The sequence below is a fragment of the Ambystoma mexicanum genome, chromosome 2p (assembly GCF_040938575.1).
Source record: "Ambystoma mexicanum isolate Mex_15411 chromosome 2p, UKY_AmexF1_1, whole genome shotgun sequence".
Classification (NCBI taxonomy): domain Eukaryota; kingdom Metazoa; phylum Chordata; class Amphibia; order Caudata; family Ambystomatidae; genus Ambystoma; species Ambystoma mexicanum.
Window position 1 is genome coordinate 822,642,436 of NC_090923.1, and position 27,308 is coordinate 822,669,743.

General features: G+C 46.1%; 1 protein-coding gene across 3 annotated transcripts in view; it reads left to right on the top strand.

Moving 5' to 3' along the window:
* Nucleotides 1–27,308, top strand: part of LOC138566830 (estrogen-related receptor gamma-like) — a 331,859-nt gene that overhangs the window by 272,818 nt on the left and 31,733 nt on the right. For all 3 annotated transcript variants that reach the window (XM_069644522.1, XM_069644521.1, XM_069644520.1), the window contains exon 6: nucleotides 4,342–4,611. In XM_069644522.1, coding sequence (XP_069500623.1) covers nucleotides 4,342–4,611 — 270 coding nt within the window. The remainder of the gene's footprint in view (nucleotides 1–4,341; nucleotides 4,612–27,308) is intronic.

Consider the following 27,308-nt stretch of genomic DNA (forward strand, 5'->3'; position numbering starts at 1 on the left):
TGGTGACCATTGGTCCAGGTTGAATTCAGTTCTCAAGTACCTCCTATGCAACCATTTACCATATGCAAATTCCAATCCTTAACAAAGTCTAACCATTTCTTCCCATTCAGTGTAGAGGTCTGTTTTACTATCTTTGCGTTAAATATTATCAGACAGCAAGAGTTCAGATCACCTCCCAGGATTATGTCAACAGGCTTATCATCATTCATCACCAATTCCAAAAGAGTGGATAAAGACTCTAGGAATACAGGTAAGCTGGATAAGGCAGGGTTCCGGTATAGGTTAATCAAAGCCAGGGTTCTGATCACCCCCTCCCCCTAAGTCTCCCTAATGCATCACAAATACCCAGGGTTGCTATTGCAATTTCTTGTAGGCTCAAAAAGATGGAATTTCTGACTGCTATCAACAGTCCACCCGAGGGACGACACCCCATTCAAATGAGTAGTTAATTATTCCACTACAGTAAAGCCATCCATAATGGATGGTCTGAATAGCCATGTCTCCTGTAACAGAATCACATCAAAACCACCAAAGACATAGGGGGTCATTACAAGTAGGGTGGTAAGGGATACCGGGCACCGGTAAGGAGACCGGTGCCGGTAATCCCCTACCGCCCTATTCCGAGGTCCCTTGGAGGGAACCGTAAGGAACGTGTGGTCTGACCACATGTCCCTTACGGGTCCCGCTAAGGGACCAGGGCGCTAATAACGTGCTTGCCATTAGCGAGCCCGTTATTAGCGCCCTCCCCATTCCCATTTGAGCCCTATGGGGGCTCAAATGGGAATGGGGAATAGTTTGTTCAATGGGGACTTACCGGTCCCGCCAGGGTCGGACTGCACCGGTAAGTCCCCATTGAACAAAACCAGTGCCGGACCCATTATTGGAGGCAGTCATGGTGCAAATAGCGCCATGACTACCTCCAATCTCGGAATGAGGCCCACAGTCTTGCGTAATTGGATGATTCCTAAAACTACTGGAACCCCGCAAATTCCAACTCACCAGTTTCACATACTCATTTACTAGAGTTGATTCTCAGCTAATCAAAAATCGCTGACATGATATTAGGCAGTAGGGCTAGAATGTTATTCTTATTACTCCCATTCTGGCCCACCACCTGAGCGTGCGATCGCCACTCTTCCTGTCTTTGTTTCAACTCAATACTCTTCCTGTCCGATGGTAAGGAACTCTAGATTGCAAGACCATGCTTTTCATGTTCAACCACCGCCACCCACATTGCCTCCACCCCTATGTGGAATTTCAAGCCCAGTTCAACTAAGTCCGTTCTTGATTCATAGCGGAAGCACACATAATCCAGGTCATATGTCAAATGTCTTTCTAGGTTGTTTGCAAATATTAGAATGCTTCGCAGGTCTGGTTATGAATCAGTGAAACAATTTAGGACAGAGAAAGGGGGGACAGAGAAGGTTCTATATATCCCTATCTGTCTAGACCCCTTACCATAGTCAGTGCTGATGTGCTGCCTGTCTAATAGTGGATAGAGTAAGGAAAAGGAAAAATCAATTACTAATTTCTCAACTCTTTGTTCTCTTTGCTTGGCTATGATTCATTGTCTGACAACCCAGATGCTAGATTCTTAATGAGTAGTCATAGTATAGACAGGGAAACCATCGTGAAGTCTTACTTCTTTGAAATATTAAAAATGCGAGATGAGGGTAATTCTCGAACAGTATTATGGCAAAGGTTGCTTTATTGGCCAGTACTGAAGGTGAATATGCCCTAATTAAAGAGTATAATGAAACTAGAGAGCTAAAAACGTGCTATGAAGACTAAACCACGGAAAGGCTCCCTGTTGCCTCCCCATGTTAGAAAGAAAAAGGGAAAAAAGCGCCACCTGAGGAAGGCTTGAAGTGGCTCTAACAGCAGGCAGGGATTGTGTATTCTTGTCCAATGTTCCAGCCACCTGATTGGCTGAGCGCCCTTCCCTGGGTGCGAATATTAAACATAATAACAAATCGTTTCTAAAAAAGAAGTAAAAAATGTATTTCACGTACCAACCATATATGCACTATAGTACCTGCCTGATATGCCATGGATGCAGTCATGATATGCCATTGACATCCCCACCAGAACCAGCATAGGAGAGGCACATCTCATCTGTACATCACTGTGGCCTCACATGGATAGATACTGCCATTTTATGCCAGTTATATGGTCATCACGTGCACGCTGCAGACTCCCATACCTAAGTACTGTCATATTCCAAGTACTCCTCCGTTCCACCAACATAGCTGTACATATGCCTTCAGCACCTTTTACCTTCAGAGGCTTTGCCTCAATATCAGGGTGTTGAGGAGGCTTCTGCGTGCAAGGCTCCTCATCCAATAATATTGCCACAAAGTTAATATATGATCCAGACTGTACAATTTATTAAACATAATGCTGATTTGTGTATACCACTGCATGACGGAGCACTACCACTTCTAAGTATGAATATAGATGGCTGGCGTGATCTCTGGAGCGAGTGCTTTACTCACGGAACTATCGCACCTACTGGTCTGGAAAACGGAACTGTTTCCACAGTGCACTGTTTAATATGAAGCCTAGTTCTTTAAGTTCAAGAATTTCAATTCAATATCTGTAATTGTACTTTTTTCAAAATATCTTTATTTTCTGGAATATATATACTTACTAAATTAATAATCAATAGAAATTAAGGCCAGCCATCTCAAATTATGCCATGTCAGATATGAATACATAATCCTGTCCTTGTTATTTTTCTCTGCATTCTGGAAGATGGTATTTTATTTTCTACTAGAAAAAGTACCCTTTCTCTGAACGGATTCTATAGACAGACAAGATAACACTCTCATTGATTGTTGAAAATGAATGATCCTGTAGGTCGCTGTTTCGCCTTACCCTGGCGCGGTGCATCTCAGAAATCGTCCATCCTAGGGCCTTGAAACATGGTTTTTGAGGTCTTTTTGTTCCTCGTGTCGGGACAGGTTGAAAAACAACATGTTTTCTTTCCCTTCCCGGTGAACATGGTTTACGGCTTTGTCGGGCAGGCTCCATCTCGCAAAAATCCTCTGGAAAAGTAATTTCACCTGATGCAGCAACATTTTTTGTTTCCCTTTCCGGTGAACATGGTTTACGCCATTGTAAAGCTTGTTTAGAAACAACATTTTTTGTTTCCCTTCCTGGCAACATGGTTTACGGCTTTGTCAGCAGGCACCATCTCTCAAAGATCCTCTGGACAAGTAATTTCACCTGATGTAGCAAACATTTTGATACTTCTGCAATGCTAGCTGCCTTCACCTTCACCTCTCGGGTCCATTCACCTCTCATACATTTTTTATTTCCCTTCCCGGTGAACATGGCTTACGTCTTTGCCAGAAGGCCACAAACCCACACACAAATGTTTACTTTTGCTGAAATCCAGGGAAAGGGGTGGGGTGTCCGAATGTCATGTAGCCAGTAATGTCTGGAGTTTCCTTACAGGTAACTATGCAAAATTTGGTGCAGATTTGTAAAATGGTGTGTATAAGGAACAACGCTTTGCTAAGCCACTAACCCACAAACAAATGTTGACCTTTGCTGAAATCCAGGGAAATGGGTGGGGCGGCCAAATGTCACGCAGCCAGGAATGTCTGGAACGTCCTCACGGGTAAACTTGCAGCATTTGGTGCAGACTGGTTAAACAGTGTGGAATTTTATAAGGAACAACGCTTTGCTCCACAAACCCACACACAACTTTTGACTTTTATATATATATAGATATGTCAATAGATATTTACAAGTGCTAGAATGCAGAGAATAAAACGGGCTTGAGACAATTGGAGATTTCATTTTCAAGGCAGGTAAAATCAGTTTCGCAATTTCCAAACCTGGAAGCATGAAAAGTAATATCCATCGGTTGTTGTATTGCAATCAATTCATGTAGGAACATACATATTCCCCCAACATTATGTTAAAGAAGAAAAACAGTGCTCTAGTGAAAATCCAGTCTATAGTCAAGAAGTTTGAGAACATGAGCATGTTGTAACATTCAGCATATCACACAGATTTTCATGAATTTATTTATAAAAATTGTAAACCGGGCCACATGCCAATGGTCCTGAGAGAATATGTTGTTTCCTGTCCACATTGACCTGCATACGTCCGAGAGCCATACATATCAAACTGCCACTGGAAGTGCATGTCATAGTAGGGCTGGCAAAGACACTACCAGTGGTAGCAGGAAGGTTTGCAAGGGTAGCAGCTGTTACTTCTGGTGACCCCGATTGTTGTCCATGCTGTTGGTGGGAGCTTCCAAGTGAGGCCCTGACTGTATTGTCCAATTGGAGTTTTTCTCCACTGACTGTATTCACATGTCTCTGGCAGGTTTCTCCATCCTCTCATTGGCCGATCAGATGTCCCTTCTTCAGAGCGCCTGGATGGAAGTCCTTGTCCTGGGCTTTGTCTTTCGGTCACTGGCTTTGAGCGAGGAACTGGCGATCGCCGAAAACTTCCTGCTGAGTCGCGAGCAGTGTCGCAGCTCTGGGCTACTGCACCTCTACACGGCCCTCCAGCAACTCCTCAGAAAGTACAGAAAGATGAAACTGGACAAGGAGGAGTTTGTCATCCTCAAAGCCATGGCGTTGGCCAACTCTGGTAACGGTGCCTGCCGGGGAGTAGGCTTTTCTTACGTATAAAGAGGCAACAGAGGGTGATTGCTTTGTCTAGTAGGAATGAGGTTGTAAACCAGTGCATTGGGGGGACCAGCATTGGGGGCCTTCTGGTAAAGAGACAATTCAAGGGTTAACAAAGGTGGAATGCTGTGGACACATCCTTCTCTACCAAGCCCCCCACACACTAAAGACATGATGGGTTGTCCCACCCAGTCACACATGAGGTGGGGAAACGTGTTTTATGTTTTACCTCCAAATCCAAGTAAAGCACTCTTTGCCTGAGTACTCAATTATGCACTTGCACACTGTCCAGTTTCCTGCTGTGAGTGGGCCATCCATTTTTCCTCCAATGGGAAAACGTTGGAAAGTGTCCATTATATAGGGCACCGTCAGAAGAATATTTGCCTTCTCTTATATCTGTCAGCCATAACAGATAACAGTATATCCCAGAGTCACCAGGTGTCTCCTTCTTCCACCCAGACACTGGCAGCTCCAAATCGAGGGTGGGATTCGGTGGGGAAGCTCAGAGTTGAGCATGATTTATGCTTTTAGTGAGATATGTATAGTTCAGTGGTAGTTTCAGTGCATGCAATATAACAGAGAGAATTTAGGAGATATTTCCAAGCACATTTGCACCTGCAGGAAAGATTAATGTTCCTATCTACTCCGAACTAATGTCAATGTACACAAGTGGGCTTTTGGATTGTAGTGGTCATGTTAAAAACCATTCCAAATACAAAATTCCGCCATGCATGGAGAAGCCTAGTGCTGGGTAGACTTTTGGAACAGGGAGCAGCTGTGAATCAGGACCCTCAACATATGGTGCCCTGACAACACTGGGCAAGTGAACTCATGCAGCTCCTCCGCGACCAGGTACTCGTGCATTGCGCCAACGGTAAGCCATTGCAAGGAGTTACGTGGAGAGCAACTGGCAAATGAAGGCCCCCAACATAGTGGCAGCCTCTTTACTCTGCCTTTAAATAATTCATTACTCCTTTATAGCACGCTTAGGGATTGGGATTCAAACCTTTGTTGCTCTACGTTGTCTTGTTTCTAAGACAAACACGTTCCCCCTGTGCTATCCTTCCGGCCTTCAACAAGCGAAGACCATGCTCCAGTGACCAACAGTTCCGTTTACATCCCATGTTCAACTAGTCCTCACTGAGGAGAATGGTCCTCAGGCGGGTAATTCCCTGCAAATATGATGTCCGTGGATTCCGGACTATTGGTGAGTGGACGCTAGGCATAAACTGATGGGTAGGAATGGCTGTCCACTTATGACCTGAGGGCAGTGACTTACAGGTGAAAGGTTCTCAAAAATGGTGTCCGAATAATTGGGCCTCTATCAGGCTCATCCAATCCTGCTCGCACATGCAACGTGGCTACAAACGAAAATAATCTCTTGTCCCCAGGGTGTGTGCTTGCAGTTTTCTGCTCTCATGCCATCCTCGGTTCTTTTGTATTTGTACAGTAAGTCCCCTGCGGGTGGGTGTGGGTGGTGCAGCAGGCAGATCAGGACACCGAATGCTACGTTATCCACAGCCCTACTGCAGTAGATAAAGGCGCCTCTTATCTGCGGGACTGATGGCTCAGTACCACACCTCGGTAAAAAATAGAAACGAAAGTACATCGTGAGTTAGAAAAAATTACCTCATTATTAAAACATACCTCACCAAAGTGTTGATTTACTGCTCAGTATAGAAAATATCAACTATCCACTCAAAATTGAGTCTCCCAAAAAAAAACATTTTTTAATTATCCCATATTTTCACCAGAAATTTGAAAATGGCCAACAATCTTACGTCAAATCAAGAAGGTGACTGCCAATCAAGTCAGAAGAGTAGAAAATAGCCAACAATCTTGAGTCAAATGGAGAAGGTGGCCGCCAATCAAGTCAGAAGTGTAGATAATGGCCAACAATCTTGAGTCAAATGGAGAAGGTGGCCGCCAATCAAGTCAGAAGAGTAGAAAATAGCCAACAATCTTGAGTCAAATGGAGAAGGTGGCCGCCAATCAAGTCAGAAGAGTAGAAAATAGCAAACAATCTTGAGTCAAATGGAGAAGGTGGCCGCCAATCAAGTCAGAAGAGTAGAAAATAGCCAACAATCTTGAGTCAAATGGAGAAGGTGGCCGCCAATCAAGTCAGAAGTGAAAATGTGTCCCTTGCTCCACTTCTCAAGAAAATGGATGACATGCTTAGTGAAACTGATGCTGCGTCACCTCAAAATCTTCAGAGACTTGAAACTGGCACCACATTTCTCCTAAATAGTGACAATCACTGCAAATCGAGTAATCGAAGGAACGAAGACATTGGCTACAGATTTTAGGAAAATCACTCTCCAGTTCACATGGTAGTTCAGGAAGTACACATAATCCCTAGTGAAATGAAGAACTTTCACTCATAAACTGAGCAAAAGAGGACTTCCCACTTTTTCCGCAGACAATTTCCCGACAGGCCGGTTTAGCCACACCACAGTCTTTAGAATATTGCCACAAGCACCTTTCGCACATGGCTGGTGGAGATATAGGAGGGAAGACCGAACAGCAGGAATGAAGATAGATGGCAGCGGAGGGAGGAAGGTTTGGGGGATGGGGACTGGTAGGAGCGGGGCCTAGCAGGAGATCAGGGGTTGTTGGGGTGTCCACCACACAACAGAGGGTTGAAGGTGTAGGGAGATGGGAGATGGCAATGGTGGGGGGCTGTGGGCGCCCCCCCTCACAAGACGAGGGTCAGGGTGGCAAGCGGGGGACAAACTAAAATTACCTGCAGCACCAAAACCAGGCACAGGAAACTGCATCTTGATAAAAAAAAAATGGCTTCGATCCATGAATGATCCCCCAAATGGAAAACGTTAACAACTACAGAATTCGACTCCCCAAACCTCAATGAAAAGAAAATCACCCCAATCTCAGTGAAATGAAGACAATGATGAAAACCTCATCATAAGACTGGTGCAGAAGCTGAAGCGCTCTTTGCTTGACTGGAAATGTATACAATGGCCCAAAGCATTATGGGAAGTATAATTGTGCATGTAGAATAAACTGTGGTCGCAATGCATCATGGGCCGTCATTTCTGATATTCCCAAATTCGAACTATTTGACCCTGGAAGCGAGAGGACACTGTAATGTACCTGAACCAACGTGTCAGCAGCCCGAGTGGCAGAAGGCCAGGTTGTGTGCCGAAGATACGGCACCCTAAGTGATCGGCTAAATGCCCGGCCATGGAAGCGAATGACCTTTAGAATGGCTTTGTCTCCTGCTGCCATCTCGTGTTGCCTTTCCTCCGTCGCCATTCTATGCAAGAGAAAGAAAGTGGTGAGAGAAGCTGTTGGGAGCTAAATGAATCGCAACGGCTATTGACAGCTGTCGCCGACCCTGCACATGAATGGCTTTGTCATATTGACAGGCCACGCCGAGAGCACAGGCACACTGATCGATACTGGGCCAGGGTTCGCTTTTTGTTGGCCGACAGCCCAGAGAGTGCTAGGGAGCGGCTTTGTACTTAGTGTGGAAATGCTCTGAGCAGACCTCAAGGTGGGCCTGATAGCCTAGCGACGCACTCATTACGAGTTTAGCTCCTGAGTATCGAGACTCCAATTTATTCTCCATTTTGGGGTCTTTGGACTCCATTAGAGACAGGCAGTTTTGCCCCATCGGGTAATATCGAACAGGGCATCATCACTGCCATTGTAACTGGAAGGTAATAACTCCACATACAAAATGGTGTTTTTTACACATATTGATTGTAAAACCCATAATTTTGCAGAGCAGTAACAAAGGTGGTATTCAGGAATCCCATCTGTTTTACCGTTAATGCACAACTCATAAGGGCCGAGTGAGAAAAACCTTTTTTATGTCACATACCACAGAACCCAAACTCAGAGATCATGTTGTCCAACCGCCTGCTTTGGGGCCAGTTACATAGCAACATCTAAGTGTGTGTTAAATTTTTACCCGTGACATTCAAGATGACTTCAGAAATTGCATGATCAATGAACTCATTGTGGGCACACTTTAGGACTACTAGGCTAAGACAGGTCGCCCTGCATCCCTAAATCACTCAAAATACCCGGCCCCAGGGTCCATACCGGGCACAGCCTGCAGCCTTGACCCATGAGTCCTTTTTTCCTGGGCATGACTTGTGGCTACTAAACACATTACCCTTGGCTCGATCTGTGTGCTAGTCATAGGCTATTGGCTACGGTCATGACCTGTACAACTCTTCCCATCCTGACAATACCAACAGAAAATGGCCATTGCACATGGTCTTTGGGTATTGCCCTTCAGGTGTCATCTGAAGACACGGCTCAGGCATAGTACCACTCCACCCAGTATCCACTGGGAATTACTGATTACATACCATTTGTGTGTGGTGCCTGGGGCTGTACCCTTGACAATGCCTCATATGCAGTAACCATCCATTGGGTACCCAGAGGTTTGGGCAGTGCGCATGTGGCATGGGCTGCACTCTTGCCAATGCCCCGTATGCAGTAACATCCATTGGGTACCCAGAGGCTTGGGAATTGTGCATGTGGCATGGGCTGCACTCTTGCCAATGCCCCATAAGCAGTAACCATCCATTGGGTACCCAGAGGCTTGGGAATTGTGCATGTGGCATGGGCTGCACTCTTGCCAATGCCCCATAAGCAGTAACCATCCATTGGGTACCCAGAGGTTTGGGCAGTGTGCATGTGGCATGGGCTGCACTCTTGCCAATGCCCCGTATGCAGTAACCATCCATTGGGTACCCAGAGGCTTGGGAATTGTGCATGTGGCATGGGCTGCACTCTTGCCAATGCCCCGTATGCAGTAACCATCCATTGGGTACCCAGAGGTTTGGGAATTGTGCATGTGGCATGGACTGCACTCTTGCCAATGCCCCGTATGCAGTAACCATCCATTGGGTACCCAGAGGTTTGGGAATTGTGCATGTGGCATGGGCTGCATTCTTGCCAATGCCCCGTATGCAGTAACCATCCATTGGGTACACAGAGGCTTGGGAATTGTGCATGTGGCATGGGCTGCACTCTTGCCAATGCCCCGTATGCAGTAACCATCCATTGGGTACCCAGAGGTTTGGGAATTGTGCATGTGGCATGGACTGCACTCTTGCCAATGCCCCGTATGCAGTAACCATCCATTGGGTACCCAGAGGTTTGGGAATTGTGCATGTGGCATGGACTGCGCTCTTGATACGCCCTTGTTTGGAGATTCCTTTGTACTATGGATATTTGGATGCTTCTTTTCTAGCTCAACTCTCTCTGGGTCCATGTTATGAAAAGAGGCAAGGCGGTATACCTGTTGGCATGTGCCGGTTTTACCTCTATGATTATGACTGCTGCTGGCTTAACATAGGGGTGACGCTGAGTAGGAGTTTTATGCACCACTCATCCCTTTTACCTCTATGATTATGACTGCTGCTGGCTTAACATAGGGGTGACGCTGAGTAGGAGTTTTATGCACCACTCATCCCTTTTACCTCTATGATTATGACTGCTGCTGGCTTAACATAGGGGTGACGCTGAGTAGGAGTTTTATGCACCACTCATCCCTTTTACCTCTCTGATTATGACTGCTGCTGGCTTAACATAGGGGTGACGCTGAGTAGGAGTTTTATGCAGCACCCATCCCTATACTCCTGCAAAGCAGCAGCCATTTTGTCACAATAAGCAAGGGAAATCTTAAGGAGCGTGGTTGTCTACATTTACAAGGGAAACCTCACGCTGGGAACACAAAGCCAAGAGATTTCTTCCTAACTATCTGCCAACGTCTTGCCAACGTTCAATGTTACTCCACCAAAGGTACACTTCAGCAACATTTCTCTATGAAGCTTTGAATGGGAAAGATTTGTTTACCCCCCCTCCCCACCCCCATATATCCTTATTTAGGATGGCAGGGTCTACACAAAGGTTTCCACACATTTTCAAAGTAGGTCAGATATGATTTCTCATAGCTGTTATTCAGTTCTGGCCAAGCATAAAATATATGAGACTCCCAAAATTGCTTCTTGTAGGTCATAAATGTCTTTATAACAACACATTCTATGTAGAATGCACATATCCCGAAACTTGTATAACGGAAAACATAAATTCCTCCCCCCCAAACCTCTTTTTCCCACCCCTAAAAACCCACCCCAACCATTTCCCAACTAGATTTAACCCTTTACCCCACCTCCACATACATTTTTGCTATGTATTTTGTTATAAAAGATTCGTTATATGTGCATGTCTATATGATATTTTCGGTATAAAGTCTGTATACCGTTATAAACCACTTTACGTTTGTCCAAACACATGGAAAATTCACTTGATGCTCTGTGGACCCGTTGGGCACATGCCACCATATTCCTTTATGTGCATGTCACCCTTATGGGCATGGCCTTCCCCTTCTTAGTGGCAGAACATGCTTATATACCTTTTTTGATAGCCCATTTTGGGAAATGTATAACTTTGCCCAACCCCCACCTACAACATTGATGAACTTTCCAAAATCATATTTGGCAAACGTTGAATATGTTTAAGTAGCTTTGCGAAGTTCCCTCCGGGGTCCTAAGGTTCTAGGTGGGGGGCCCCACAAATATTTTTCCATACACCTTTAATCCCTGTCCACCTGAAACTTTTCAAAAATATATATAAAGGCAACTTGGGCTTTATTTTGAATGTTTTGTGAGGTTCCATCCTGGACAACAAAGTTATAGGGAGACAAACACATCTTTTGTTCTATTCAACGTTGATCCCCTTAGACGGAACAGCTTAGAATTTAAAAATCAAACTTATTTATTGACCTCAAACTTGGACGGAAAGTTGGCAGAATAGTAACTGCTGGGTGGGTCAATGTGCCTGAGCCATGGCCTTTGCCCATGTACCAGGCATTGCAACCACTTGGCATGATCGTTGGCCATGCCCAGCAGACACTGTGGCAGTGTCAATGTGCCCAGAACACAGAGGCCCAGTGAAATACAGCCACAACTGTAGGCCACACTACGTCTGCACTTCTTGACTCAATGGCTCGGAGGAATGGCCATAGCTCCAGGCCGTAGGCATGGGCTCTGCTGGCATGGCCTGTGGCCATGACCAGTAGGTACTGCGGGTATGGTAGGGCAATGCCCGGCTACAAGGACTGCTTCTCATGGATACAAATTGATGCAGTATAACTTTAAAAAAACAAAAAATTAACTAAGAAACCTTGTTAAAAAATGGTTACGATTAACCTTGTTACATATTCTTTTGATTTTCAAAAATGCACCATTTAGTGTTGTGATGATAATGCAAAATATAAACACAAAAGTAGCCTGCCAGTTAGGGTTATGAATACAACCCACGTGCAGCCCTTCTATGCACAACTCACGATGTTACACATGACATCACAAAAGGCATCCATTACACCACATGTGACTTCAACTATCTGTGAATACCCTGGGGGAAATATGACAGTGGGGTTGTGTCTAGGGTGTGAAACTCATGCAATGTAAATGAGCCTCCTCACGGCCGGTGGCCGCCATCTCCCCTCGCAGGGCAATCAGGTAAGTCTTCTCCCAACCCCCTCCACCCAACACTTAAGTTCACAGCGCGTCTGCTCCCGATCTGCGACAGGCCATCATGGAAAGGAAGAAGGGACTACATGTAGTCCCTTCTCCCTTCGCATTGTGGCCATTTTTTTTGTTGACTTTTTCCCCATTTTCTTTCAATGGCCGCCATGGAAAGGGAATACAGACTTCAATTTCCCTTCCCCGGCGGCCATCTTATATCAAAAGCATTTCGGAACAGGAAAAAAATGCTTTTAGTACCCCCGTCTAACGGGCCAGGGTACTAATGACAATAAGCCCCTCGACTGTGGGCCATTACCGCATACGGTAATGCCCTCGCTATGCTCTGGCCTGTAACTATGGGCCCCGGGGGCATTATCTTATGCGGTAATGGCCTGCAGTCTGGGGGCTTATTGCCTAAATAATTACCACTTTGGTGATTTCCTTTGGCCTGGCAGAGCCTGTCCTTTGAAGCATGGGTTCTATCTGTGCCCTGTGGGGTCAGATACCGCTATCCTGGAAAGTGACAAGGCTTTCCCAGGGAGAACATAATGCTTTTCTGGTGCTGAACCTAAATGGTCGGTTTTGCGAGAGTCTCAGTTTCCCCAACAGTGAATGCATAGAAGTTGCATGTAGGGAAGTTCACTAGAAACCAAGCTGACAGCAATTTGACACCAAAAGGTTTTGGCAAGTATTATTGAAGATTCCCAGAAGCCATCAAGTCAAAACCAGACATGGCTTACATTCAGATTTGAATCTGCCACCAGGCCTTGGGAGCACACAATTATGGCATGAAGGCAGATGTCACTCGGTAACTACCATGTTGCCAATTTACAAAACAGCTGCTGTTGGGCGTGAGTAGACAGCTGTTGATGGGTGTCAATAGACAGGCTGAGCAATTACATATTTTCACTATCCTTTTGAGCACGAGACATTTATGAAAGTAATTCTGATTTGCAGAGCTCCCTTTCAGAGGCACAATTACTAGCATTATTTTATCTTATAAAAGAACCCAGGCTTGTCCACCATCACAGATGGCTTTCTGTCATGTTCACCTGGTCGTAGCAGTCGTGAAACAGTCAGGTCCAACTCCTAGGAGAGGACCGGAGAAGACAAGGATAGGGGATAACACAGTAATATTCAAATAAATGATTGTCCTGACATAGGTATTATGAAGATATAACTTATGTCTCGTTAAAGTTAAAAGAACTTGGTGGTTGGCCACCAGGGGGCGCACGGACGATGACCGCCTCTGTGTGAGCTCTCGACCCACCGGTCCCAAAAGTGACCTGAGCCCCCACTTTTTCCCCCTCCCATGCCCAACAGCAGCAGTTTGAGCCATCGGAAGCTCCCCCCCCACCTATCGAGCGAAATCCCGACAAAAATCGGACCTTCAATCGCGGAGAAAAGTTTGTCAGAACCTCCCTCCCCCTTACCCACGAGGACACCACTTGGAAAGGAGGCCGCGTTCACACCCGGACCGCGGCACCCGACTCCTCCCTCAGCTCTCCTGACAGAGGATCCGCGCCACGCAGTAACTCCCGGGAAAGCCGCGGACACCCAACAGCCCGATGCACGTCGGGGGCTGATCGACCGCAACTGCCTCCGCATCCCCGGACACCGGCACCACGACGAGCAGAACCAATCTGCAGAGGTGAGTACCCATCCCCCCTGGGGTGCTCCGTGGCACCTCGCCTCGACTGGGGCCCACTTCTCCCCCCCGGAACGTGCCCCACCCAGGGCCTGGATTTGAACAGCCAAGCGGGGGGGCCATACACCGACTGCGACGCAGGCCCCCGCGCTTCACAGCACTAACCCCATTGGGCCATAAAGTCACCAAAGTGCCACTTATGCCCCAGCCTCCACTGCTTCTAGCCGGAACTACCCACGCAATCCCTCCGAGGCCTTTCATCATACGGCAACGAACTCGACAGTGCAGTGAGGCTAAGCAGAGGGTTGGGCCCCCATTCCTGGGGCGTGTGCCCTCCTCCGGCAAGGCCTCAGCCCACTGCCTGATCAGGACACGGACAAGTGGCCCAGTAACCGAGAGCAGAGGAATACCTAGAGGTGTTCACCACCCCACCTCGTCTGCATTCAAGACCCTCTCCTTGGGGCCTCGCCTCACAGACTCTCCCCATAGCCCCATTACGGGCGGGCATCGATACTCAGACCCCCCTGACATGACATTGGACCCACCGAAGGGAATTGACCGGAACGGAGGGTAGAGCCCCTGGAGACAGGGCGTGTGCCTCCTCCCACTGAAGAACCCCTGCCCAGAGGGTTATCGCCTCGGTGCCCCCCAACACTGCCTACGTGCCTTTGTGCCTCTCAACACACCAGGACCGAGGGTAAGGCCCCCGATCCCGGGGCATGTGCCTCCTCGCATGCAAGTGCCCCATAAACATTCCAAGTAAGCTTGCCAAATACGCCTACACCCCGCTGCCGCAGGCTCCCGACCCAAGGCCAATAATGTCACTAGAAGCCTCCGAAATGGGTGCTGCTGCTACCAAGGGAGACATCGCCGCCCTCCTAAGTGAAATCCGAAACATGGGTGCCAACCTCGGCGGGAAAATGGACAAGATGACACAGAGAGTAGACAACATCGAGGAGAGACTGGAGGGAGTCGAGAACAACCAGGCCTCGATCGACACCCTAGAAGCCCAAATGGAGCTTAGAATACGAAATATAGAGAAGAAGGAGGACGAGATTCGCCTCAAGATAGATGATTTGGAAAACAGAGAGAGAAGGAATAACCTGCGGTTTTTCGGAATTCCTGAGAGAGAAGGGGAGACAGAGGAAGACCTAAAACAAACAATACATGATATTGTCAAAATCCTGACGGCGGACGAGAACATTGATGAACCCAAGACTGAAAAGAATTCATAGAGCCGGCGTGGCACCCGAATCCTTCTCTGAAGCACTGATAACAGTCATCCCCAAGGAGGGTAAGGACCCAAAGCTATGTGCCTCCTACCGTCCGATATCCCTTCTAAATATCGATGCCAAAATGTATACGAGAATCCTTACTGCAAGGCTGGAGTCACACATGCCATCCATAATCCACAATGACCAGGTGGGTTTCATCCTAGGCAGACAAGGCGCGGACTCCACCCGGAAAACCCTGCACTTAATCCACGAGGCCCAAACATCATAGAGCAAACCAGCGCTACTCTCAATTGATGCCGAGAAGGCGTTCGACAGAGTCTAATGGCATTTCCTGGAGGCTAAGGAAGATAGGCCTAGGACCCACGCTCTGTCGAGGGATCAAAGCTATCTATACATCCCCAAGAGCATCGGTCGCGGTGAACTCCCAATTCTCCCGTTGGTTCCCCCTCAGTAGGGGTACGAGACAGGGTTGCCCCCTCTCAGCAATACTTTTCGCGCTGTCCCTGGAGCCCCTCGCCGTAATACTGCGAACAGATCCTGCAGTGGAGGGGATTCGGGTGAATGGCAAAGAATATAAGATGGCCTTGTATGCGGACGACATTCTGCTCCATGTGTCAAACCCAACGTCTTCCATTCCACGAGCGATCCATCTGATAGAGGAATACGGCACACTCTCAGGATTCAAGATCAACAAATCCAAATCCATTCTTTTTCCACTGCATGATCCATTTCCGGAACACCAAATCACTTTCGAGCAACTCGGGTTGATCATCGGAGGCCCAACAATGAGATACTTGGGGATTAACTTGACGCGACACCTCGACAACCTTTACGAAGCCAATTTCCCCCCACTTCTCGAAGCTCTCAAGGCTGATCTTAAGAAATAGAAACCGCTGACAATCTCCTGGATGGGATGCCTAAACACAATCAAAATGGTGACCCTCCACGGTTCCTTTATCCCTTTCAGGTCTTGCCCATCACAATCCCAGAGCATTTCTTTAGACAAGTCAGAAAGGCCATACTAGAATTTCTGTAGAATGGGAAGAAATCAAGAATCCCCTACGATGTTTTAATATTACCAAAGGACCTAGGAGGAGTGGGCTTACCAGACATAGAACGCTATTATCAAGCCACACAGCTCAGAATTTTAATCCCACACTTGCGAGATAGGAAGGACCTCCAATGGGTCCAACTGGACAACAACATTTTAGCCAACGTAACTCTGGCAGAATGGCTTTGGCTCCCCAGACTGAAACTTTCGAGAAAACTGCGCAATTACCCGATACTGGGCACAATGTGGAACATATGGAAGAAGGGGAAAGCGATGTTGGGAGTCACCACGTGGCCTTTGCCCCTAAGCCATCTCTGGTCCCCCGGGATCAGAGAAGAAATCCCGGAACACGCTAGATACCAATCGTGGTTTGATGCTGGCCTCGAGAGAGTCGGTCAGCTGTGGAGAAAAGGGAAATTCATCTCAATAACGGAACTAGAGGAAGCCCTCCAAATTCACCAAATACCAGTCTTCCTGTACCTGCGATTGAAAGGCGTTTTATCCAGAAGGGAATGGAAGGCCACCACACAGAAAGAACTAACGCCCTTTGAGAAGATCCTTGACACGACTGCCACCTCCAAAGGCCTCATAGCACGAATGTACAAGGCTCTAATTACTAAAGACGGCGCGCCAAACAGCCGTCTCAAGGCAAGATGGGAAAGAGACTTCGGCAGAGAGTTTGACCAGCAAGCCTGGGACAAAATTTGTGAAACGCCATCCAAAATATCAATCGCAGCCCAGTATAAATTACATGCAATAAAATTGCTCGACAGATGGCAGTACGATCCATATCCATACAGGCTGTCCAAAATGTTCCAGACCTCCAGCCCAGGATGCTGGCGACAATGTGGTATGAATGCCGACTACTGGCACATGTGGTGTATCTGCCCCAAGGTCCGCATCTACTGGAATGAAGTCCTGGGATGGATCAAGCAGCTGGACGGCATAGAGAGGGAACTGTCACCCCTCCTGATTCGTTTTGGCCTCGAGGAAGAAGATGACGAACTGATCAGGGTAAAAGGTCTAATATCCCCCCTGTTACTCGCGGCGAGAGCAGCACTAGTGATAAAATGGAAATCCTCACACCTACCTGATAAAAAAGCCTGGATACAGTTCGCCACAAACATTTACACAATGGAAAAGATAATGGCAATACTACATAACAAAGCCGCACGACAAGAGGAAGCCTGGTGGAACTTCACTGCACAATATATTTTGCGCTCAACCACGGATGTCCCAACACAGCAAAGAAACTAGCATCCAACCCAGGCCAACAATGACAGAACGTTGAATGACCCATGGCCAACAACCCATGCCTGTCACAGACTATACTGGAGATCGATGAGATAGAGATGATTGAAGATGAAGGTCACGCAGCCTACCACGTATCAAAGTAGCAATGCCTCAGAAGAAGGAGACTCGAGAACCGGGAGGGAGGGTGGGAGCAGGGGGGCGGGGCTCTTATTTTCTTCTTATTGGAACAATGAACGTTAATGTTGTTAAATATTGTTATGGTGGATTGGAACAATTTCGTGAAATAACTCCTAAAGCATAATATGTATCCACCTGTATGTTCACATCCAATGCCAAAATTAATAAAAGTCAAGTTTAAAAAAAAAAGAACTTGGTGTATCTTACAAGTAATTATTGCTGGTTTTGAAAGACTATACGAGCATTACTCACTATGCATAAGGCTAGCGTTCTGTTTTGACTCCACTTGTTTACTTGATGTTGACCCAAAAGAATGTCCATGCAGTGGAGTACAGGCAATACAGCACTGATATTACATGTGACACATGTTTGCCTTTGGAGGTGAGGTATGATATGATATCAAATAGAAGAATCTTGAAAATCAGCCAAGTCTTTATCGTGAAATCAAAATAGAAGAATCTTGAAAATTAGCCGACACGTGTTTCGACCCTCACGGTCGTTGTCAAGGCATGTAATGAGATTCTGCTGATGCAGAGCTGGGAGAAGAGTAGTTGGCTGGAGAGTTTAAAGCGTCACCCTATGTGTTTAATCACAGAAAACTAGAGAAGTAGCATAAATGCTAGACGTGTAGCCAATCCTTGTGCTGTATCGTATGTTAAAGGGGTCCAATCCCCATTAATTGACGGCGTCAAATTAATCTCCATTTACAGGGTCCGCACAGTGACTAGAGCAAGCAGGGGTTCCAGGGGTTCCAGAACTCATAAAGTTGAAGACGCTGCACTCAGCTGTAGTTTTCCTAGAAAGCAACCAAAGATCTTGAGGCTCTCGCTATTGCTTTTCCTCGATGTCCGCTCAAAGTATCGAAACCAAAGGATCGAAACCAAAAGGATCGAATGCCGTAGGGTCGAGTCAATAGGACCTCAAACAAAGAGGTCGAATTTTTTTTGTAAAATGTATATTTTCTTTGAGGTTTCTGTATAGGAAAAAAAAGTGGTTTTACCACAAAAAATTCAAAAAATGTTTTTAAAAAAATCGACCTTTTTGTTTTCGGTCCTTTTGATTCGACCCTATTGTATTTCGATCCTTTTGATTCGATCCTTTGACCTACAACCCTTTTCCTCTGTGCCTGGTGCTTCTGGCTCTGTGCATTGGGTCTACACAGTGACTGGGCAGCAAGGGATTCTGGGAACAGGGGACCTTGAGAGCTTGTGTCTCAGCTGGACCTACTAAGTCAAGGGGAGATGGCACCCCATGTTGGTATCTCCATAGTGGGTAGACGTCTAGTTTCTGCAGATAAAGGCAGAGCTTCGCAATCAGAATAGTCTTTGGAAGAATTAAGTGACGAACAGAGATTCCTCGTGATTCCTCTTTGGTTTGGCATCGTTTGTGCTCCTAGCCTTGTCCGCGGTTTGACAAGGAAAGGATTTAGACCCTCTAGTTTTATAGTGAATTAGGGGCTGAGTCAGAAACTTAGCCCCCCATGACAGAGTATAATATATCCATTCAGCCAACCAGTTACTGGAGCGCAACCACATTCAACTTTCACAGGCTTCTTCTGCAGCTCTCTCTGTGGCGTGTAATGAGACTTTGAGTTCCAGACACCATTCATAAGCAGGTCATGTCTGGTTCAGACAACTATAACCCCTCCTCTCCAAAGCAGGTTGTAGCCATAACCATAGGTGACAACATCCATAGGCCTGGCCAATCAGTCACTGGGGACTGCTAAATACAGCTGTCCTAGGTTTCTGATTGGGCTTTCCCTCAAGTTCCCCTCATGTTTTGATTCAGATTTTAATTCCCAGAACTTTTCACAGACGCATATCTGGTTCTGCCAACTGTAACCCTTCCTCTTCGAGAAAGGTAGTAGCCTTGATTACATATGTCTACGACTGTCTACCACACACTGTCTCATAGAGGGCACTCTGACTGTTGGGCTCAGTACCTGATTTATTCAGTATGTTCCATATGGCAAAGACGTGAGGTACATCAGGCGGTACCCCACTATAATTCCCAAGAGATACCGCCAACCACTCCATCCCCCCCACTCAGCATGCCACAGTGGCCATGGAACATTTTAGGCACCCTAAACCTGACTCCCCTAGTGCCCCTTAGGGGCACATTCGGGATTCATGTTCTTTAGGAGGCCTTTGTTAATTTCTTATGGGGAAACAAAGTTGATCAGCCAATGGGAAAACACAGAGACCTTGTGCAAGAAGTTCAGCTTAGAATTTTTTAACCTGCCACGAGGCACAGTGACAGCTGGGGTTGGCCACCAGCCATGCCAGGCAGGCATTGCAGGGAGGGATGGTCAATCTGCACAGGGTAAGATGCAATGGGCACTGCAGGCAGGGTCATGCTGATTGGGCCTTGCGCTGGGTACATTTTGTGTGGGTAATGAAATATGCTCATTGCAGAAAGCAGAACAGAGAGAGTCGCTGATCATGAGTGGGGGCCAGATACTGGACCATGATGACCTCAAAATGCTCCGCCTACGAGTATGCAAACTCGGGGAACTTCCCAGTCTTATCCAACCATTGTGCCTGAAAACACCAAATTTGCTGCAAGTGAGACTTCCTTTAGAGAGAGTGAGGGTTAAAAAGGCACAGTGATGAAAAGGGGATTTGCTCCGGATACATGATGTATGAAGTGTGCAAGGTGGGGATTTAAGCCCTGTCTTCCTGGTTCCACAGTTTCCAAATTAGAGAGCATGGGAGACTATATCTCCTTCTATTTCATTTTCAATACTAGAACCAGCAAAACGCTTTCTGCAAAGTTGTTATTCAAGAGCTAGAGTAGTCCAATGTTACATGTGTCTTTCAAAGCATCAATCTATCTACACATGGTAGGCTATTAATCACCTGTATCCTGAGGCAAAATCATATGAGCGTGCACACAATTTTATAACAACCAACAAATAGAAATAATTCAGTTTTGAAAACTCGCTCTTCGATGTGCCCCATGAGGACCTACATTGATACCTAAACCTTCTTTCCTCTATCTTGGATTTCTATGTTCAAGGAGAATGGCCTCCCTTCCCAACAATCACTGATAGCTAAAACCTTGGGATGCAGGAGGACATCGGTCTGGCAGGACGAGTGGCTCCTATGCATCCATAGAACAATAGATAAGATAAAATATAATGCACCTGGGGAGGGAGAAGGCAAGGCCTCATTGCAGAAGAGCAGTGATCAAGCACTCACACCCTGAACACGGCACTATTGCCTTTGTAAAGCTGTAACATTGCATACCAGATTCCTCCCACTTCTAAGCATGTTACTATTACTGAATTGTAATTGTGATGGGTTACTTATAACATACTTAATACCCAGAGGTTTCTAAGCGAGGACCTGGGGACCGAACCTGTGTTCCTATGCATCATCTTGCTTCCAAGGGGAGCATGTTGCCCCTGAGCTATCCTCCGGTCAATGTATCGACCTCAGAAAGATGAAGGGGCTTTGTCAGCCCTGCTTGTATTCCAGCCTGTGCCCTAAAGCCAGCATAGAGATGTCTGCTAAGAGAGCTTAACTCATTGAGCTATCTCGGCAGCATATGTAATATGTTGGCAACATTTTAAAGAACGATGTGTTGGTGTGATGTTTATGCATAATCCATTATTAGCTCAGTACAGTGAAGGAGACCATAGATTGACCATCATCGTAAGCGTGTTAAATTTGGCACGTGAAAAAAACAATTGGGGGCATAATTTGGTTTGTACAAAGTCAATATTATGTGCATATGAAAGACATAAGTTTCCATCATATAATATACAGTTAAACAAAACTTCAATTCCTCATAAAATCACATCTCTCATTAGCTCATCTAAACTGAAACCTAAATCCCGCTTCTGGTATAGTTCACTCCAGTATAAAAAATGAAGATCTTTCTGTGAGGAATTCGGCCATCCACACAGGGAGTGGGCGCTCACCTGGGCTTTTTTGATTTTTTGATTATGAAAATGAATGATGGGCAATCAACCTCCGAAAATGTGTGAGGCCATTCGCACACATTTTCTCTGCTCACCGCATGAAACGCATAGTCAAGTGTACTCCAGGAGGACGCAGCCTACAGGTGCTGTCCACCCCTGTCATGTTCAGCTGGAATGTGACAGCCACGGGTACATCAAAGCATCTCAAGAAGGGGGAAGGCACACCTTCCTCTGGCCATGGGCAGCCTAATTAAAATATCAAAGGCTCCATGGATCTGCCTTCCTTTTTAGTTCGGCTGTTGGCCAAGCATACTAATGAGAGATAATTGAGGCAAGCATGTTGAAGGGGCTTGGTCACAGAACAGACAACAGCAACACTCTGGTATGAAATATGTCAATACGTCAACTTGAAGCTAGTTCCCAAACCTCTGTATGAAAAACAGTGAATGGCATGTCAGGGTCCATTACTTACTGTAGGTACCCCTGCAGAGCGGACCACTTTCAGAGGGATGAAGTATGTGATTTAAGGGAGACAGGAAGTCTGTTCTCATCACAAACTACAAGGGAGACCTGCGCTTTGATCAAGAGTCACAGAGGGCTCAGTTAACCCTAGAGACTTTGATCTACAACAGACAGGAGATGAGTGGGACTTAGTTATATGTTGTCACCCCTTACCTTTCCTGTTGCAGAGCACTCTGGTTCTGACCTCACGCATAAAAGAAGATTGTTAGTGGGGACCCAGGATTGGTTCGGTAAGGTATTGCACCAAACACTGGGGCTCATTTGGCTTTAAAAGAGGGCTGAACCCCTCACTTAGCAGATCATCCGACAACTTCGAAAGGAGTAAGAAGAAGGGCTCACTTGGAACCGGGCTGAAGGTACAGTCTATCTTACATCTTCCGCCAGTGAAAGAAGGCCAGGAGTTCCAAAAGGGAAGCAAGATCCCTGCCCTAAACATCTCCCAGGGAACAGAGGGAGATACTGGGCTCAGGGGAAGTGTCCAGCAGATCCAGAACTGGTACCCAGCGAGCACACAGCGTGCCCTGCTAGGTTCAGCCAGCAAGCTTCATAGGTGGGAAGTGCCGGAGAGTATCTAAACAAAGGACAAGGCCACTGCCTGCAAACACTCTCCTAAGCTTTGGACCCGTCCGGCCTTGAAAGGATGACACAAGCCTGTGAAGAAGCTAGGAGGAGTCCCCATACAAGCACCAACCAGCATCCATCTTTTAAGGACATTTTCGAGACAGTCAAGTCCTCGTACCGCAACCAGTTGCACCGCTGACTTTTGTCATGCCACAGTCCCTAGAGCCATCCGAGACGCCTTGACCAGTGTTCCCGTTCCTCCAACCAGCACAGAGACACCGATTCTTGGCCCAGAGTCACTGTGTAGACCAGCCTGCAGCCGTCCATTGAGCTTTGCTTGCCGAACTGCCTGCTGCCTGATACACGCAGCAGTCTCCCGCCTCAAACTCTGTCTCAGGAGCGGCAAAGTGCCCTCGAACTGCTGCCTCAACACTGTCGAGCATCAATAACGTCTTAAACACCAGGTACATTGTGGTTGTGCCCCCCTGGTCGTTCTCCGAAGGCCCCTAGAAACAGCTTAAACCCTTTGCCCCATTGGTGCTGAAACCAAATAACCTTCAACAGTAAGAATTATTACTTTACCAACTACCCTCCTGTCAGTATCCAGAGTGCATCCCTTTCCTTCGTAAAACTGTCTGTCCTCTGTGTTCCTTTTCAGGGTGGGTTATATTTAGTATTGTGCTAGAACTGTCTGTTGTAGTAATAATAAAGTAGATATTTGTATACAACCTTGACTGGACAGTCCCTTTTATCATTGGGTAATAATTGCATTTTCGTTGTGTGGCAACTAACCAACGATCCACGACCTTGCAGTGATAAGCCTGCTATTCCGTACACGTTATCAACATTGTACAAGGAGGTTTATAATTGACTTGTGTTCCAATCTGTTTGTATCCCTTCTGGTGTACTAGAGGTGTGGGGCTGATTGATGGTTTAGAAACCGATATTCGTCCCTGGACCAGTGGTGCCCCAGAAGTTGATTCATCACACTTTCAACCTGGTATCTACAGGGATCCAGAATCATATAGCCGTCAACACCATGGTACAATCTGTCCCTCTTTAGAATCCGCCTCCAAAATAACACTATTTTCAAATGCCCTTTAGTGGTCAACTGATTTAGTCTGCGTTTCAAGAACATGTGAGCCTTTGTCTCAACCTTTTGCATGGGAAGGCATCCATGACGCCAGTATATGACCGGATGGATCATTTTTAACACTTGCACATACGAGGAGTCCCTTTTAATCCGACAAAAGAGCTCTAACTCTTTTGGTATAGACTTTGCCAATTGTATATGGTAATAATTTGAGCATCAACCTACCGTATCCATCTCACCATGGGTTCCTCTTGGATTAGCCATGAAATCAACACAAGTTCAGCTCTTAAAAGTTCCATGGGTTCACCCTTTCCGAGTCCTAATGCACTTCTCAATAATATGCCTTTCAAGGGTTTAAGCTACTTGATTTTATCCAATAGCCAAATCTCTGCTACTGGGCTTATTTTTACTTCATAAGTGTTCTTTTATATTATTATTATTATTATTATTATTACTGATTCATATTGTACCTAATGCCAGAACTCTCGAACTTCTAAGCGCCCATTGCTGATATCAATGGTCAGCAGGAAGATTTTGATCTATTTGCAGCTTCTTTGCGTCTTGTTTTGTGCTGGCCTGCTGGTCATGCCAACAGGCAATTCTTGGAAAGAAGGGCTTGGCATCTCTATGATCACTATTTCCCTTTAGTTGAGAAAGTCGGAAGTTCAACCGCACAAGCTGTGGGTTTCTGCTGCAAGACTCCTTATGCAAGCCCCACAAAGCTCTGACCTTGGACCATTAAGTGCTGCCCAGGAAGTGGAGCGGAGCACCGAGTTGGCACCAACTGTTGTTGATGTTAGTTTATTCAGGTTGACCAACTAGTCATTTGAAGGCTTCGGTCTGGCAGCCAGATGAGTGCTGATCTTGAACTCAGGCCTAGTGGTGGCTCTTGAGGTGGCACCGAAGGCAGTAATCTTGTCCCGGTGGGGGATACCAAAGTACATTGTTAATTGCTCAGGATCTGCCGCCACCAGCAACCTCTTTGGAGATTTTCAGCGCCCATAAAATCACTGTCCGCTCTCCTTCAGGCTACCCTCAGCTTCTTCCTCCTCCTTACTCATACCTGACTGTCTGTCCGCAATTCAGTCATGGTGTGCTGCAAACGACCGCTGCATCAATGACAGTAAAACAGAGATTGTCCTGACCGAGACCCCTGCTCCCGCCTTCCCTCTTTCTCTCTGGCCGGCCTCCCTTGGCCCTGCGCCTCCACCTACCAATGAGGCAAAAGACCTGGGGTCATCTTCGGCTCCACTCCCTCCTTATCGTCTCACATCACAGACGTCTCTAAAAAGTCCCACTACCAACTGCACCGTCTCAGAGGTATTCTACCTTTTCTCACCTTCCCCCAGAGGCTCACCGTCTCCAGAGCCCGGGTCCTCTGTAGGCTGGACTACTGCAACAGCCTCTCCCTCAACCTGCCCTCTTCTACCCTGCGTCCTCTTCAACTCATCCAGAACAGAACTTCAAGACGTATCCTTGGCCTCAAGCCCAGGGACCGCATCTCTCTGGCACTGAAATCCCTTCACTGGCTCCCCATGGCTGCAAGGATTAAGTTCAAGACCCTTTGCATTGTCCACAAGGCTTTCTGGGGCCTGGGCCCACTCTATCTAGAACGCTCTCTTCCTAAAGACTTACCTTCCCGAGCCCTCTACTCGTCTTCCTACAAATCTCTGCGGGTGAGCCGCTTCTCCAAGAAGAGACTTAGGGGGAGATCTTTATTCTCTGCAGGTGCCTCCATTTGGAACAGCATGCATACCTCTCTCTGCCTTGACCCGGATCTCCTTAAATTCCAGAAACTCCTCAAGACTTTCCTCTTCACCTCCTCCTTCTCTCTCCACCACTACTGCTAATCACCTCATTCTGCTCTCCATCCTGCTCCACTTCTGTGCAGTTTCATTGACTGGCTGCCTGGTACACCTTCAGAGCCTCACAGGTCACAAGCTTTCCTCGCTAGTCTCCTGCACTTGCCCCCCAGGCTTTGTACTTGCTGCAGCACTCCTGCACTTCAGTTACGACCCATGAGAGTGGTAACTGTCTGCACTTAACCTATTTTCTGACAGAACTGGGTGCACACCACCCATTGCCCCCACACATTTCCTTTTATGTTCACCTGCATAATCTGAATGTAGCATGCCTTGTAAGATCGTTTGTCCTGTTGTTCCCCATGTCTTCCCCTCCCATGCATGATTGCGCTTTGAAACACTTGTGTATAAGTGCATAATAAATAAACAATCAATCAATGAACCAATCAACCACTGTGCCAATCTGAGGATTTTAAATCCTGCATTGGCATTTGCTTCTTCTTGCTCCTTCATTGAAGATTTTCATTTTATGAACTAAGGCAAAGTAGCAATGTTTAACTTTGTTTAACGCTGCATGTGATTATTTGCTGCATGGCAGAACCTTGTTGCAATCACAATATTTAATTGTGAAGGTACATTTCTTCTACTGCCAAATTGCTACGTGATCACTAAATTTGCTCCAGGACTTGATCCTACTATGAGCCTTGTCTCGCTTAGAACTGCTCATCAACATTTAAACATGTTCTACCGCCATCGACCTTAAGGGACGCATAAAATAACTCTTTGTTCGGGTCCTAATACCATATTTTCTAGTTGTTCAATTCCTCTTGATGTAGAATTTCTCCGAAGCATGTCCTTTAGCTATTGACCTATTTTGGCATTGTGCATGTTGTTTCTTGCATTCCTTTGCAAGAAAAAAGAACTGGGAAAGAAATCCCAGTTGCTAGTAGGCTCGCATGATGCTCTTGGAGTAAGCTGTGAATATGTATTCTTGTTATTTATATCAAGTCCATACATTTTTCTAAACAATGACGATGCATTGACTAATTGGAAAGTATTTTTCCCAGATTTATAATGTTCTGTTAGGCAGTATGCATCCACAGATAGATATATCAACAGTGTATGCCACTTCACTGATGTGCGATTATTGTATGTTATTTTCCATATAGATGAAAAAGGTTTAGCACACAGCTGGGTAACTTTTTTCAATAACTCACATCACAAATACACCAACCATTTGATATCCCAGTGTGAAAGTGACACACAAATACGTTTCTTCTTTGTTCATTTCCTCGTTTTTTCTTGGCTTATCATGAAAAACAAATCTGGGCTATGTACGATTCTACTATCTGATTGTTTGTTTTCTGTTTTTATGAACATTATGTTTGTATAAAATGTAGTGTCTAGCCTTGAAGAAGGAACACGTACCTAAATGCATTGGCATACATTGTTAATATATATATATATATATATATATATATATATATATCTGTGGATGCATACTGCCTAACAGAACATTACAAATCTGGGAAAAATACTTTCCAATTAGTCAATGCATCATCATTCTTGAGAAAAATGTATCGACTTGATATAAACAGCAAAAATACATATTCACAGCTTACTCCAAGAGCATCACGCGAGCGTACTACGAACTGGGATTTCTTTCCTAGTTCTTTTTTCTTGCAATAGATGTGTACGCTGGTGCCAAGGCCTTAGTGGTACGCTCCGATACATTACTACGCAATAGTGAATCAGTTATTTTTTAACTAACTTTTCTACAAAAGTGGTGCCCACCTTCTCCTTTTCACGTTTCTTGCATTCCTGCCATTTTTGCAAGGTTAAGCTATAAGCACGCAGATTATACATGGATAGCCAGAGGTACG